We start from the raw sequence: 15,343 nt of genomic DNA, 5'->3' as shown, positions 1-15,343 counted from the left end.
CATGCGCGTCCCGGGAGGGAGGGGCGCTGTGGGGGCGTGGCCCGAGTTAGCCCCGCCTCCTCAGGGACCTTACAGGCACCGCCCCGCCCCCGGGCTGCTCTTAAAGGGGCAGCGGCCCCTTTTCTTTTCCCTCGGGGGTGCAATCCCTGACACGCGTCGGCACAGAGTGACGCGCGCTGTTGCACACACCCAACAGTCACACCTACATGTCCCCTGCCTGCAGCCGTGTCCCCAAGGTGCCCCCAGCGTTGTCCCCTTCCCAGCAGCGTCCCCCCAGCCACGTCCCCCATCTGCAGCCGTGTCCCCAGCTCGCTCCCCCAGCCGTGTCCCCCAGCTGTCACCCCATCCATAGCCATGTCCCCCCTGCTGTGTGTCCCCCCCCGCACGTGCCCTATCCCCCGTTGTGTCCCCTCAGCCATGCCCCTAGCCGTGACCCATAGCCATGTCCCCCCAGCCATGTCCCCACAGGCACGTCCCCTACGCCCAGCTGTGTTGCTCCAGCCGTGTCCCCCTATCCACAGCCATGTCCCCCAGCCGTGTCCCCTGTCCCCCCAGTCATGCCCCCCAGTTGTGTCCCCTGTCCACAGTCATGGCCCCCAGCTGTGACCCTATCCCCAGCTGTGACCACCATCCATAGCTGCTGTGTCCCCAATCCCCAGCTGTGTCCCCCCAGCTGTGACCCCTATCCGTAGCCACCTCCCCCAGCTGTGTCCCCCCAGCCGTGTCCCCTCTCCCCAGCCATGTCCCCCGTCCCCGGTCATTCCCCCACTGCAGCCACCCATGGCAGGCGAGGCCACGTCGTCGGCGCGTGACCCCCGTGGGGACCAGCTTCCTCATCGCCTCCGAGCCGGGGCCACCCCACATCCGTCCCCGCCTCGCCGCCACCTCCCGGGGTAGCCGGGGGCACCCACAGCCGTCGCCTTTAACGGGACCGGTGTCCCCGAGTGTCCCAGGTGAAGGGTGGCTCCACCTCGTCCCTCCCCTCGGCGCCTTCCTCCCTTCCTTGTGCCTGTCACCGGGGATTAGCGCAGGGACAACCCCAGGCTTGGGGACAGGGACAGGGACGGGGACAGGGCCGCCCGCCACCTCGTCTGGATGTAGGAGGCCTGGGTGGCCGGGGAGGACCGAGGGCGGCATCCCCCATCCCCGTGGTGGGCGAGGACGGGGCCCCCCCTGCGCCCCGCCAGCCCTTGCGGGCACCATGAAGGACCGGCTGGAGCAGCTCAAGGCGGTGAGAGACCCCCGGGGTGCAGAGGGGACGGGGGGCACCTCGTGGGGTGGGGGGTCCCCAGGGCTCGCTGGGACCCTGCTCCCCGAGGGAGCTGGGTGTCACGGGGATGGGGGTCCCTGAGCCCCACCCCATGGCGCGTGGGGACGCGATGGGGACAGGGGGTCCTGAAACCCGGGTCCGTGGTGGCTGGGGACATCACGGGGATGGACGTCACCGAGCCCCCACCCCAGGGTGGGTGGGGGTGTCATGGGGATGGGGTTCCTCAGAGCCAGCCCCACGGCAATGGGGGGGTCATGCAGAAGGGACCGGGGGCTGTCTGTGTCATTTGGGGGTGGGGAGGGTATTTTGGGGGGACACCAACCACCCAGATGAGGGTTGTACCCCCCATGCTGTGGGGTGCAATGGGGAGACACCCCACCCCCCCCCCGGGCTGTGTGGGGCAGGGGTGTCCGTCCCTCGGGGGGGCGGGGAGCGGATGTGGGGTGCCCGCAGGGGCCAGCACCCCATCCCGCGCCCCACGCCTTGCCGCGTCCCTGCCGCCATCGCCGCTTCCTCCTCCCGTGCCCGCCCCGCCGTGGGGCCCCGCTGACCCCCGCTCCCCGGGGGCCTCCGCGCCCCAGCGTCGGCTCCCCCCAAGCAATGGGGGGGGGTCCCAGCAGCCCCCCACCCTGCGCCCGGGCCCCGGCGTGGGGCGGGCAGCCGTGGCGGGGAGGCTTGGCAGGGATTTAGCGGGGATTACGAAGCCACCAGATAAAACCCTTGGGAGGCAGAGAGGGGATTAATTTTATTTTTACTCCGGCGGGAGGAGGTGGAGGGGGGCGGGGGTCCCCAGCCGGGGCTTGCTCCCCTCTCTGGGGACACCGCAGCCCGGCACCGGGCCCCCCCCCGGGGTGCCGGCACGGCTGAGGGGAGCGAGGCGAGGCGGAGGGGCCGGGGCTGGCACCCTGGGAAGGGACGGAGCCGGGAGCCTGTGGCTGGGGGGCCAGGCACGACGCCAGGGTGATGGGCAACAGCCGCCTTTGGCCCCCCGCCGAGCCCCGGCGCTGCTCAGACCTGCCGCGGGACGAAGGTCGGGGGCCCTAAAACCCTGTCCTGTCCCCGTCCCGTCCCCGTCCCCGTCCCCGTCCCCTCTCTCCGGCCAAGCCCAGCAAGCCCTTAATTCCCCGGCCGTGCGTGGCCAGATGCGAGACGAGCTCGGCCCCCCCCTCCCCGCAGATGTCCCCCCGCTGGGCCACCACGTCCCCACGGCCGCTCCTTCCACGTCCCCCCCCTCCCCGACCCTGCGGAGCTGGACTGGCCGGTGGCTGCCCCGGCCCCGCGGGGTGGCTGTCACCTGCGGGGTGTCCCCGGGGGGGGGGGGGGGTGCAGGCATGGGGGTGCCACCCCTGAGCGCTGCCCGCTGTACCCCGCAGAAGCAGGACGCGGACGATGACACCGAGGAGCTGGAGATCGCCGTCGACAACACGGCGTTCATGGATGAGTTCTTCTCGGAGGTGAGGGGCGGGCGGGCGCGGGGACGGGGGGGGGCACGGGGCTGCCTCCTAAACCCCGCCATCGGCCCCGGCTTGGCTAGATCGAGGAGACCCGGCAAAACATCGACAAGATCTCGGAGAACGTGGAGGAGGCCAAGAAGCTCTACAGCATCATCCTCTCGGCCCCCATCCCCGAGCAGAGTGAGTGCGGCGGCCGCGTCTCGTGTCCCCCCCCCCGCTCTCCCCGCGTCACGGGTCCCCTTCCTGGGGACGTCCCTGCGGTGGCTTCCCCGTCTCATGTGGCCGTGACCCCACAGAGACCAAAGATGACCTGGAGCAGCTGACGGCAGAGATCAAGAAAATGGCCAACAGCGTCCGCAACAAGCTGAAGAGTGAGTGGTCGCGTCCCCGCTGCCGTGCCACCCAGCCCCGCGGGTCCCCCTGTCCCCACGGGAAGGGCAGGGTGCGCTGGGGACACTGGGACCGTGGGGTCTGGTGGGTGGGGAAGGTCCCTGACGGGCCAGGGTCTGGCTGTCACCAGGCATGGAGAGGAACATCGAGCAGGACGAGGCACGGTCCTCCGCCGACCTCCGGATACGCAAGTCCCAGGTGAGCTCCGGTCCCTGGCACCCGCTGCCAGGGCTGTCCCCACCCAGCACCCGCAGCTCCTGGGCACCCTGTCCCACCCTGTCCCCCATGGGCTGGAGATGTGGCATGTCCCAGGTGTCCCCAGCTCTCCCATCTCTGTCCCCTGTCCCCAGCAGCACCCTGTCCCAGACACACCGTGTCTGGCTGCTCCCAGGTGTCATGTCCCTCTGCCCTGTCCCCAACACCCTGTCCTGTCCCCCATGGGCTGGGACATGCCATATCCTGGGTCCCCTGGGTCTCGTGTCCCTGTCCCCAGCCCCAGCACCTCGTCCTGCCCTATCTCCTGGGGCTGGGGACATGCCATGCCCGGAGTGTCACTGCTCTGACTCCTCGTCCCCGTCCCCAGCACCCCATTTGTCCCCTGAGCTGGGGCTGTGCCGTGCCAGGGGTGTCCCCAGTGTCACACCCTGTCCTTGCCCCTGTCCCCCAGGGCTGGCATGTGCGTTGCCTGGGGTGTCCCTGTCCCCAGCAGTTGGCCCTGTCCCCTGGGGCTGGCACGTGTAGTGCCCGGGGTGTCGCCGTGCCCGGAGGTGTCCCCACTCCCACGCCCCTGTCCTTGGTCACGTCCCCCGGGGCTGGGACACGCCATGCCTGGGGTGTCCCCAGTCCCTTGTCCCCATCCCTGTCCCCAGCACTCGGTCCTGTCCCCCAGGGGCTGGGGAGGTGCCATGCCCGGGGTGTCCCATGTCCCCATCCATGTCCCCAGCACTGGGTCCTGTCCCTCGGGGTTGGGACACGTCATGCCCGAGGTGTCCCCAGTCCGTGTCCCCATCCCTGTCTCCAACACTGAGTCCTGTCCCCCGGGGGCCGGGGCGGTGCCATGCCCGGGGTGTCCCCAGCCCCATGTCCTTGTCCCCGTCCCCAGCACTCGGTCCTGTCCCGCAAGTTCGTTGACGTCATGACCAAGTACAACGAGGCGCAGGTCGACTTCCGGGAGCGCAGCAAGGGCCGGATCCAGCGCCAGCTCGAGATCAGTGCGTGCCCCCCCGCCCTCAGGCCCCGCCCCTCTGGAGAAGTGGGCGGGGCCTCCTCCTGCCGGGTTCCGCCCCTTTGGTGAAATGGGTGGAGCCAGGCCCCAAAGACCCCCCCCTTTGGCAGAGTGGGTGGAGCCAGGCCCTACGGGCCCTGCCCCTTTGGCAAAGTGGGTGGAGCCAGGACCCAAAGACACCGCCCCTTCGGCAATGTGGGTGGAGCCAGATCATACAGACTCCACCCCTTTGGCAGAGTGGGTGGAGCCAGGACCCAAAGACACCGCCCCTTCGGCAATGTGGGTGGAGCCAGATCATACAGACTCCACCCCTTTGGCAGAGTGGGTGGAGCCAGGCCCTCCAGACCCCCCTTTGGCAATGTGGGTGTGGCTATGCACTGCAGACCCCGCCCCCTTCGATGAGGTGGGCGGGGCCCGTTCCCACCGCTGACCCCCGCGTGCCCACAGCCGGCAAGAACACGACGGACGAGGAGCTGGAGGAGATGCTGGAGAGCGGGAACCCCTCCATCTTCACCTCGGGGGTGAGCGCCCGCCGCGCCGGGGGCCGGGGGGCCACCGGGGGCCAGGACGACCCCGCTGACGGCCCCCGGCCCCCTCCCGGTCCGTTGCAGATCATGGACTCGCAGATCTCGAAGCAGGCGCTGAGCGAGATCGAGGGGCGGCACAAGGACATCGTGCGGCTGGAGAGCAGCATCAAGGAGCTCCATGATATGTTCGTCGACATCGCCATGCTGGTGGAGAACCAGGTACGGGCTGCACGGGGACGAGCAGGGACCTGTCCATGGGCTGCACGGGGACGAGCAGGGACCCGTGCACAGGCTGCGTGGGGACGAGCAGGGACCTGTGCATGGGCTGTGTGGGGACAAACAGGGACGCGTGCATGAGGATGAGCAGGGACCCGTGCACGGGCTGTGTGGGGACAAGCAGGGATGTGTCCATGGGCTGCACGGGGACGAGCAGGGACCCATGCGTGAGGTTGAGCAGGGACCTGTCCATGGGCTGCGTGGGGAGAAGCAGGGACCCGTGCGTGAAGATGAGCAGGGACCTGTCCATGGGCTGCACGGGGACAAGCAGGGACCCATGGACAGGCTCTGTGGGGACAAGCAGGGACCCGTGTGTGAGGACGAGCAGGGACCCGTGCATGGGCTGCACAGGGACGAGCAGGGACCCATGCTTGAAGATGAGCAGGGACCCATGCACAGGCTGCGTGGGGACAAGCAGGGACGCGTCCATGGGCTGCATGGGGACAAGCAGGGACCCGTGCGTGAAGATGAGCAGGGACCCATGCATGGGCTGCATGGGGATGAGCAGGGACCCATGGACAGGCTCTGTGGGGACAAGCAGGGACGCATCCATGGACTGCATGGGGACAAGCAGGGACCCGTGCACAGGCTGCGTGGGGACGAGGCTCTGTGGGGACCCATGGACAGGCTCTGTGGGGACAAGCAGGGACCCATGGACAGGCTCTGTGGGGACAAGCAGGGACCCGTGCATGGGCTGCACAGGGACGAGCAGGGACCCATGCTTGAAGATGAGCAGGGACCCATGCACAGGCTGCGTGGGGACAAGCAGGGACGCGTCCATGGGCTGCATGGGGACAAGCAGGGACCCGTCCATGGGCTGCGTGGGGATGAGCAGGGACCCATGCGTGAGGAAGAGCAGGGACCCATGGACAGGCTCTGTGGGGACAAGCAGGGACGCGTGCGTGAGGACGAGCAGGGCCCCGTGCATGAAGCCGCACAGGGACTGGCACGCAGGGCTGCACAGGACCCCATGGGGACGCGGGGTGGCACGGGGCCACGCAGGGCAGCACAGGGACCCGTGTGGGGGGACCCAGGCACGGAGCCACGCGGGGCTGGGTGGTGACCGGTGCACAGGTCGCCATGGGGCCACCCTGAGCCCGTGGGGCCCTGGGGGGGGGAGGCAGGGGTGCACCCCCCACCGCGGTGGTCCCGGCCCCTCTCTCAGCCCCTCTCTGTCCCCTCCATGCCATGCGAGGAGCCACTGTGTGCACCGGGGAAGGGTGAGTACCTGCGCCGTGGGGCTGTGCCACGTGCCGTGGGACCGTGCCACGTGCCGCGGGACCGTGCCGTGGGGTCCCTGCTGAGCACGTCCCCTCTCCTGTCCCCGCAGGGTGGGCTGCTGGATAACGTGGAGCAGCACGTGATGCACACAGCCGAGCACGTGGAGCTGGCCAACGAGCAGACCAAGAAGGCGCTGCATTACCAGGGCCAGGCACGCAAGGTGGGTGGGTGCCAGCACCCCTGGGTGCTCTCAGTGTCCCCCCCACCCCTCTTTCTGTCTTCTCTCTGCCTCCGCCCCGCCGTCCCCGCGCCTCGTAGGGAGCCATGATCGACCGCATAGAGAGCAACATGGACCAGTCCGTCGGCTTCGTGGAGCGGGCCGTGGCTGACACCAAAAAGGCCGTGAAGTACCAAAGTGAGGCCAGGAGGGTGAGACGGCCCGACGGCCCCGGTGTCCCCCAGTGTCCCCTCCGTAGCCCCCAGCACCCCAAAGGCCCCCCCAGCGTCCCCCTCCGTTCCTCAGTGTGCCTTCCCATCTCCCAGTGCCCCCAGCATGTCCCCATATCCTCCGGTGGCCCCGAGACCCCCTTGTCACCCTACCCACCTCGTGTCCCCCAGCCACCCCTCCTGTCCCCCAGTCACCCCCCGTGCCCCCAGCTACCCCCAGTGGTCCCCCAGATGACCCCAATGGCTCCCACCTGCCCCTGGTGACTCCCAGCCACCCCAACCGCTCCTCCCTTGTCACCTCCATGGGGCCGGCAGCTCTGTCCCTCTCCGTCCCCCCGCCAGCCCCAGCCCTGAGCCGCCTCCCACCCCCAGGTGTGATGAGCTGGTGAGGGCTCAGCCTCTCCTGCCCCGTCCCCGGGTCTGCAGCATCTCTGGCTCTTCTGGGCTCCTCTCTGCCCACCTCTGCTCTCCGTCCCCGACCCCGCACAGGGCAGGCGTAACTGGCCCCCGTCTCCCCTTTTGCCCCCCCTCCAGAAGATGCTGATTTTGGCGGTGGTAGTGGTGCTCTTGCTGGGGATAGTTGCCCTCATCATCGGACTTTCCGTGGGGCTAAACAAGAAATAGACCCCAAGGCGGGGGGCTGTGGTCTGTAAGTGTCGGGGGGCAGGGGAACCCCACCGCGGGGCCACGGGACCCCGGAGGGCTCGGGGACGGCGGGCAGGCACAGCCGGGCTGGCCCTGCCATCGTGCCCTGCCCTCCCATGGGCTCTGCGTCCCTGCGCCGGGGTCTGGCTCTCCGCTGCTTTGGTTTCTGCCGCTGCCTTTGGGGCTGGGGGTGCCGGGCTTGGGGTGCTGGGTGCTCACCGGCCGGTGGCCTCAGGTCCGCGGTGTGTGGGGCTCCGTGGCGCGTGGGGCTCTGCGGTGCGTGGGGCTCTGCGGTGCTCGGGGGTCTGCGGAGCTCGGGCTTCCACGGAGATAGGGCTTCCACGGTGCTCGGCAGCGCTCGGGGGTCTGGATTTCGGCTCCGTGCTTGGCTGCGCATTCCCCGTGTCGGTCCCTGCTGTCCCCGCTCCGTCCGGAACCGCAGGGCCGTGCTGCAGCCCCTCGTCCCCTTCCCCGCTGGGGGCTGACGTCTCCCCCTTTCCCTCCTCCAGACGCTTCCGACCACCCCAGCGGTGACATCTCCCTGCGGGACCCTCCCCGGCACCGCAGCCCGGCCCCCTCCTCTCCCCGCTTCTCCCAGGCCTCAGCCCTCACGTCCCGGCTCCTGCCCGCACCCCGGCTTGGCTTTCCTCCACGGAGGGGTCCCATCACCGGAGTGCTTTCCCCTGCCAGACCGTCCCCTCTTGTCCTCATGTCCCCCGTGGGAAGGGGACAGAATTCAACTATTTATTTTCCCTTTGCTGATAAATCAACTTCTCCTGGTCCCCCATTTCTTGCCGGGGGGAGCGAGGGGGCCAGGGGCCATGCCAGTACTGTGACGCTGTGGGGATGTGGCAGCCGGTGCCACCGTCCCAGCGAGAAGAGACCAAGTGCCACGCTCGGGGAAGGCGAGGGCCAGACCCTCACCCGCACGGGTGTCCCAGGAGGACGAGGGACGGGGGGATACGGTCAGGACAGGAGGTTTGGTGGCACCAGCAGCCGCTGGCGAGTCTGGCCGCGCTTTGCTGTCCACCGTGCCGCGGCAGATGGAGCCGCCAGGGACCCTGTCCCCTCTCGGCCGTGATGTCTGTGGCTGGCACGTCCCCCGACGCCGACTGCCCCGGTGCTGCGGGGAGCTGTGGCAGGAGGACGCGGTGGTCGCGGTTATTTAATTCCCGTTACAATAAAGATCCCTGCTGATGCCTTCCCCGCGCCTCTCCTCTCCGTGCACAACGCGATGCCGGGGCGCTGCGGGGACAAGCGGGGTGCTGGCACCCCGAACACCCAAAGCCTGGGTGCTGGCACCCTGGACACCCCCCCCCCCGGCTGAGCACGGCTCCGGCTCAGCTCGCGGCACCCGTGGCATCGTAGCTGGGCTGGTGGCTCTGGCTGAGGACCCAGGGTCTGGGACCGGCCCCTGTTTTTGGGTGCTGTAGCGAAGCAGCCCCCCGGGGTGGAGACGTGACAGGGGAGCGCGGGGCTGGGGACACCCCCAAACCCCACGGGCTCTGCCGGGCCGGGCCAGACCATCTTCCCCCACCGTTTTGGGTAAGTTACGGCGACGGGGACGGGTCCTGCGTGCCGGCGCTTGGCCGCCTGTCCCGAGGGGACACCGGCACAGCCACATCCCAGTGCTACACGGGACCAGCTCACACCCGCCCCGCTGCCTCCCCAGCCCCTGTCCCTGTCCCTTGTCCCCCCTCCCTAGCCCTGTGCCACCCGCAGCCCTGCCTCACGGCCCCTCTCTCCCCACGCAGAAGAAGATCATGATCATGATATGCTGCATCATCCTCGCCATCATCTTGGCTGCCAGCATTGGGAGCATCTTCGCCTGAGACCCCCACCCGCTGCCCTCCAGGTGACCGGGCGCGTGGCGGGAGGGTGGCAGGCGGGGTCCCCAGTACCGCCCCACGCCGGGGGAGCGGGTTCGGGCCTCGGCGGGGTCGAGCCGGGTGGGATTCACCCCGCTTTGACTCGCCAGCACGTCTGTAAGGCGCCGGCAGAGACCGGGTGTCCCCAGGCAGCCACGTCACGGAGGGACAGGGACACCTCTCCATTGCAGGTGGCCTTTCCCCCTCCTGCCCCACCGCCCGGATGATCCCGCCCGCATCCGCCTGCGGCTCCAGCCATCGGAGAGACCCCGACTGCCGGCCCCGGGACCCGCCTGCCAAGCCCTCGTCCCCGGAGCCCCTGAGGACATCCCTCCGCTGCAGCCCACGCGTCCCTGGAGGAGCGGAGACCACCTGCCCCGCTCCCGCCTTCCCTCCCACTGCCGGGTGAACGCCCTGAGGTCCCCCCTTTGCTCCCCGTCCTCCGTTTGGCCGACGGTCAGCGGCCTCTGCGAGAAGCAGCCCCCTCCTCAGCGGCACGGAGCGGCCGGAGGAGCCGCGTTCCTCCCCCGGGGCAGCGTGCGGGCGATGTAGAGGGCTCTGCCTTGCTCGGGGTGGAAGGAGGAGCCTCTCCCCTCGCTCAGAGCTCATCTGCGGCGACTCCTCTGTCTCGCCGGCTTTTCGGATGTGTAGCCACCCGCGCCGGAGCCCTCTTCCTGAATAAAGAGATCACCCCCGCTCTGCTCCAGGGTGTTGCGTTGTGTGTGGGGGGGGTGTCTCAGCTGTGGGAGACAAGCCCTGATGCCCGATCACCTCTGGGATGCTCCTGGCCCGGTGTCTGTGCCTCCAAAAACCACAGCGGCCGACGCAGGTTCTCGTGGGAAGGTTTAATTAAGGCGGCCCCCTCCCCAGCTGCTCGTTACACCCTGTGTTTCAGGAAGAATTTGCCCCAGTAGCGTCCCTTCAGCCGCAGGTCGTAGGGGCTGAGGTACTTGCGCATGCCCAGCATGTTGGCAGTGACGACGCGCTCAAAGGTCCAGGGGTTTTGGTTGTTGAGCTTCTTCTCCTCCTCCTCCTGCCGCATCTGCTGGAGGCCGTCGCGGCTGACGGCAACGGCGGGGAAGGGCAGTTTCCTGGCTACCTGCGTGAGGAAGGGCTTCACCTCCCCGAACTCGCAGCGCCCGCCTACCTCCACCACCAGACACCCGCTCTTCACCGCCGTCACGTAGTGGTCGATGGGGCCCTTCCCGCCCCCCATGCGATGTCCCAGGCTCTTCCGCGTCACCGGCTTGTAGGGGGCCGGCACGCGCCAGATGGCGAACATGGTCTTGGGGTCCATGCTGCGGCCGATGGTCAGGCGGATCATCTCAAAGTGGCCCCAGTGGAGGTACCCACCCCCCAAGGCCTGTGGGGGGAAGGACGGGGCACCTCAGGGACCGAGCGCTGGCGGGACGAGGGGGACAGACGTTCCCCTGTCCTGCCCCGCGCTAGCAGCCGTCCCCCCCCCGCTTCACACGTGCTTTTGGCGGGGGAGCAGCCTCACTGAGGACGTCTCAAAGCCACCTTTCCCATTTAAGCTCGGTATTATGTTCCTTATCCCCTCGTTGGGGAAACCGAGGCCCTCCCTGATGGAGGTAGCCCAGTCAATCCAGCTTTTCGGAGCCAGTTTGGGCCCGGTCCCCTCCGGTTGCTGGTTTGTTTGGAGTTTTCACCGCCCACGGGAGGGCTCAGCACCAGACGGGGGTCTCCAGCCTTGGGGTGCCCACCTCCTGCACCCTCCCCACTCCTGCCCAGGCCGCCCAAACGCAGCCCTCGGCCTCTCCGGGCTTCCCCCTTGCCACCCCCTCGGCTCCGGCTGCGGGGAGCAGGGCCCCGTCCTGCTCACCATGATCCCGTACTGCCCCTGGGTGAAGTCGGTGGCCACCTGGGACGGGCCACGGATGTCACGCAGCCGCCGGGGCTCCCGCCTGACCTTGGGCACCGCTGGGACCTTGTCCATGAACTTCAGCTTCGTCCTCTCCGGGAAGATGATACCTGCCGGGGGACACGCGCGTGAGGGTCACCGGCCCCGGGACGCCCCGGTGCAGGGGGGCGCAGGCGGCAGCAGATTGGGGGGTGCCCCCGCCATCCCCGGTGGGGGGTTCTCCCCTCACATGTCCCCCCTTACCGCTGTAGTCCGGGGGCAGCACGTACTTCTTCAGGCCCGCCCGGGGGACGACGCCGCCGCCGGGACCTGGGGGACAGAGCGGGGGCTGATGCACCGGGAGGGGGGCCTGGGGGCGGCCCCGCTCCCCGGGAGCGGCCCCGGCGTCGGGAGAGACACCCCCCCCCCCTCCGCCGGACCCCAACATCCCCCCACGGCCACCACAGCTGACCCGGGAGTCCCAGACCCCAACGCCTCCCGGTTAATGCGGGCGGGGGCCCGGGCGACCCGATGCCAGAGCCCCCCCCGCTCCCCGCCTCGTCCTCCGCCAGGCCCCAGGTGCCCGGACACGCTCCCTCCCGGGCCGCCCAGGGCAGCCAGCGGCCTCGGCGGCCCCTCGAAGCGCTGCCCGGGCTCCCCCGACCTCCTCCCGCCGTCAGCGACCGCGGGAGCCGCCATCGCCACATCGCCGGGCCGCACCGCGCCGCGGCCGGAAGTGCCTGGAGGGCGCCGCCATGGGTTCCACCCCCCGGAGCCGCCCGGCGGGGAACACTTCCGGTAGAGCGGTCCGTTCCTCCGACGCACCCGGGAAACGCGGAGGGAAACTTTAGTTCCGGGAAGGCGCAGCCCGGCGGAATCCCCTCCCCTCCGTGTCCCTCCACGACGTCGCCCCCGCTCCCCCCCCGGTGCCGGGCATGGGTCCCCGCCGGGCAGGACCCTCCCCACCCCCGGTGTCCCGTCGAGGCTCCCATGCCCCTCCTAGGGCCTGCCCCAAACCTCTCCCAGAGGCCTCGTCCCCACCCAGGGCTCCGGGCCTTGTGTCCCCCCGAGGGGTGGAGGGGCCGCGGGGCGACACACACACACAGAGGCAGAAGTGCTACAAAGGGCTCTTTATTGCCTCCACGGTGGGCCCGGCGGGGCCAGGCATCCCTCGGTGGCTTCAGTAGGTGCTGAAGACGGCGCGGATGTGCTCCCCGTCCTGCGGCTGGTAGGTGCCCACCCCTGCGGCGGAGGGACAGGCGTGAGGCCGGGGCACCGCGACCCCCGGTACGGTCCCCCGTGCCCCCCACCCCGGGCTGCCCACCTTCCTGGAGGGCATCCCTGCCGCTGAGGAACTGCCAGTAGGTCCTGTCATCCGGGTTGGCGGCCAGCCCGTGGATGGAGACCACCATGGGGCCCCAGGACGTGTACTCCGTCCGGAAGCTGCCGGGTGGGCTCGGGGCTCAGTGGGGGGCTGCCACGGTCCCCCCCCCTGCCCCAGCCCCTCCGATTCTCACCTAAAGACGTCGGGTTTCTCCTCCTCTGCCACCTGCAGCACCTTGAGCAGCGTGGAGCCGTCCGGGACCCGCACCGAGATGGCGTAGCTGAAGTGCTTTCCCTGCAGCTTGTTGACGATGGCGTAGTGCACCGTGATGAGGGCTGCCGGGAGGGCAGAGGGGCAGGGTGGGCACCCGGCCCGGTGCCACGGGGCGCAGGGCAGGAGGGGTCTGGGAGCACCGTCCCCGCGGGGTCTGGAGGGGCTCCATGTGGGAACGGCCGTACCTCTGTGAACCTTGGGTGTATCCAGCTTTGGGGACGGGGACTGCTGTGGGCCCGGGGACACGCTGGCGCTGGTGGTGCAGTCCAGGCTGGCCGCTGCCAGGTAGGATCTGCCCACGAGGGCCGGCAGGACCTGGGCGATGGCCATGGGCTGGCGGTAGTCGTGGCGGTACACCACGGAGAAGGCCTGGGCGCAGTCCCACTTCCGCGGGGCGTAAAACTTGGCCGTGGCTTCCAGTGCCTGCGGAGGAGGCGGGAGGTGGCGTGAGCAGCCCCGGGAGCGGGACCGGCTGGCTGCGGCGCTGCGACCCACCCCGTACCTGCAGGGCCAGCCCCATGCTGTAGATGTTCCCGATCATGCCATCATTCTTCTCCTGCTTGTTGAGGAAGTCCTTGGTCACCGTTGACAGTGCCTTCCAGAGCAGTTTCTGCACGTTCTGCTGTTCCGTCCGGTTATACGTGCACACCAGCGCCAGCACCGCCACGGCACGGGTGTCTGCGAGATCCCGGCGTCACCGCCAAGCCCGCCGGGGCAGAGCCGCAAGGAGCGGGGCTTTGCGAGCAGAGGGGAGACGGCGGGGCAGGAGAGGTCCCTTACCCACGGAGAGGTGCTTCTTGGCGTTCAGCACCTGCTTGGCCAGGAGCACGGCTGCCTTTTGGTAGTTGCCCACCCCCGTCAGGCACAGGCCCAGGGTGTCCAGGCTCACGCTGTACAGGGTGGTCTTCGGGATGCCCTCCACCTCTGCAAAATGCGGCGAGCTGACGGGGGACCGGGCCGTGGGGGGGGGGAAACGCCTCCCCCGGCACCCCGCGTCCTCCCTCCCGTCCCGGCGTACCCAGGTGGGCCACCTCCACGTCCGTTTTCTGCTGCAGGACACGGAGCAGGTCGACGGTCTGCCCCAGGGCTTCGACGTGCCGAGGGTCGCGGCAGGAGGAGAGGAGGGCGAGCACGTACAGAGCCACCTCTCCCGAGGTCATGTCTGCGGGGACGAGAGAGCAGCCGGGGTGCGCGGGGGGCCGGGACCTGGCCCCCCGGTCCCTGGCCAGGGCTCTGCCGGGACCGGGTGCCACGGCAGGGGTTCCCCCCCCCCCCCCGCCCCTCCCTACCTTTCTGGGCTCTCTTGACGGCCTCCTCCTGTATCTCCTGGAGCAGCCACTTGTAGGTGGTACTGTCGGTGGCCCCGGCCAGGTTCAAGGCCAGCAGGACGCTGGGGTTTGGCGGCTCCTGAACGCTGACAGATTCCTCCAGGCGCTGCACCATCTCGAGGACCAGGTGGTGTGGGGCGACTGGAAGGAGAGGGGCCGGGCACCCCACTGGCACTCACGGCGGGACGTCACCGGAGACCCCCACGCAGCCCCTCGCAGGGCCAGCGGTCCCTCTCCGGTGTCTCGGCGGGACGACTGACACTCACCGCAGCCCTGCGCGGCCGTGCCGCCCGCCAGGGCCAGCAGGACCCCGATGCCGAAAGCCACGCCGAGCATCCTCTCGTCCTTGGGGCAAGCAGATCCACTCAGGCCGGCAGAGTCCCGTGGGCACTCGCCTCTCCGGGCGTCCCCTCCTCTTTTAGCTGCTGCCGGTGCCCTTCTCCGGTCACCTGTCCTTCCACAGCCGCCGCGGCACTGCCAAGCGCTGCCGGCTTATCTGTGTGCCCAAGGGCGTCAAACGGAGTTGCAGGGTCGTGGCTGCGAGGCAGTGATTTTCCATTTGAGGGCACTGAAATCGCCAGGGACCTCAGCTGATGTGTTCCTTTGGTCTCCCCAGGTTATTCAAGCGTCGTCCCCTCCAACCTGCTCCAAAACACCCCAAAATCCCCAGTGAGAGCCTCAGGCCGGCTGGGTTCAGCTTAGGAGAAAACACCCTGAACAACTTCTGGTACTATGTAGTGGCTTCCCTTCTCTTTATTTTACAGTTGCTACCCCTGTAGCAATGACTTTACTCACATTTTTAAGCTTTTTTTCCACCACCGCGAACAGTAAAATGCATTTCCCGGAGCTCCCTTCATGTTCATTCATTCAGCGTAGCCTCAGGCAAACAGCTGAATGGGACACAGGATGAGCAAGAGAAATACAACTATTTGATGGGAAAAAATACAGGGAAAAAAACCAAAACAACCCCAACATTAATGTCAAATTGATATTTCTCTTTCCGTTTTCGATCTGAATTTTGGAGCGAATTTATTAACCGCTTTTGCCGGCCGCTGCGTGTCATTACGAAGGCTGAAACGGCCGCAGCGATACACGGTCTTGTGCCACGGCTCTCTGTGGAGTTCCAGAAACGACTTCACGGGCAGAGAGGGGCTCACAGCTGAGCGTTGTGCTCCGGAAACGGTGCCAAACTTCCAAACTTGCCTTTTTTTTTTTTTTTTGTACCGGTTGAACG

General features: G+C 68.6%; 3 protein-coding genes across 3 annotated transcripts; 1 reads left to right on the top strand and 2 right to left on the bottom strand.

Annotated features, from left to right (window-relative positions):
* Positions 1-895: 895 nt before the first annotated feature.
* STX3 (syntaxin 3) lies at positions 896-10,016 on the top strand. The gene is made up of 11 exons (XM_072865617.1): positions 896-1,231; positions 2,644-2,724; positions 2,805-2,904; positions 3,021-3,095; positions 3,245-3,312; positions 4,217-4,325; positions 4,787-4,860; positions 4,951-5,085; positions 6,473-6,583; positions 9,210-9,310; positions 9,515-10,016. The coding sequence occupies exons 1-10, from the start codon at positions 1,202-1,204 to the stop codon at positions 9,285-9,287; spliced, it is 861 nt and encodes a 286-aa protein (XP_072721718.1). The 5' UTR covers positions 896-1,201; the 3' UTR covers positions 9,288-9,310; positions 9,515-10,016.
* A 137-nt stretch (positions 10,017-10,153) lies between these two features.
* Positions 10,154-11,941, bottom strand: MRPL16 (mitochondrial ribosomal protein L16). Its single transcript, XM_072865619.1, is given in 5 exon segments — positions 10,154-10,686; positions 11,167-11,315; positions 11,449-11,514; positions 11,849-11,897; positions 11,900-11,941. Coding segments are annotated over 5 exon segments (792 nt in total). The 3' UTR covers positions 10,154-10,200.
* A 423-nt stretch (positions 11,942-12,364) lies between these two features.
* CBLIF (cobalamin binding intrinsic factor) lies at positions 12,365-14,445 on the bottom strand. The gene is made up of 9 exons (XM_072864669.1): positions 14,376-14,445; positions 14,071-14,250; positions 13,800-13,943; positions 13,562-13,705; positions 13,284-13,459; positions 12,967-13,204; positions 12,702-12,843; positions 12,509-12,627; positions 12,365-12,426 (listed from the first exon to the last, which is right to left on the bottom strand). Exons 1-9 carry the CDS (start codon positions 14,443-14,445, stop codon positions 12,365-12,367), a joined length of 1,275 nt encoding a protein of 424 aa, XP_072720770.1.
* Positions 14,446-15,343: the final 898 nt, after the last annotated feature.

The sequence above is a fragment of the Ciconia boyciana genome, chromosome 6 (genome assembly GCF_034638445.1).
Source record: "Ciconia boyciana chromosome 6, ASM3463844v1, whole genome shotgun sequence".
Taxonomy (NCBI): Eukaryota; Metazoa; Chordata; class Aves; order Ciconiiformes; family Ciconiidae; genus Ciconia; species Ciconia boyciana.
The sequence above is the reverse complement of the archived record's forward strand: the minus strand, read 5'-3'. Positions and strand labels throughout refer to the sequence as shown.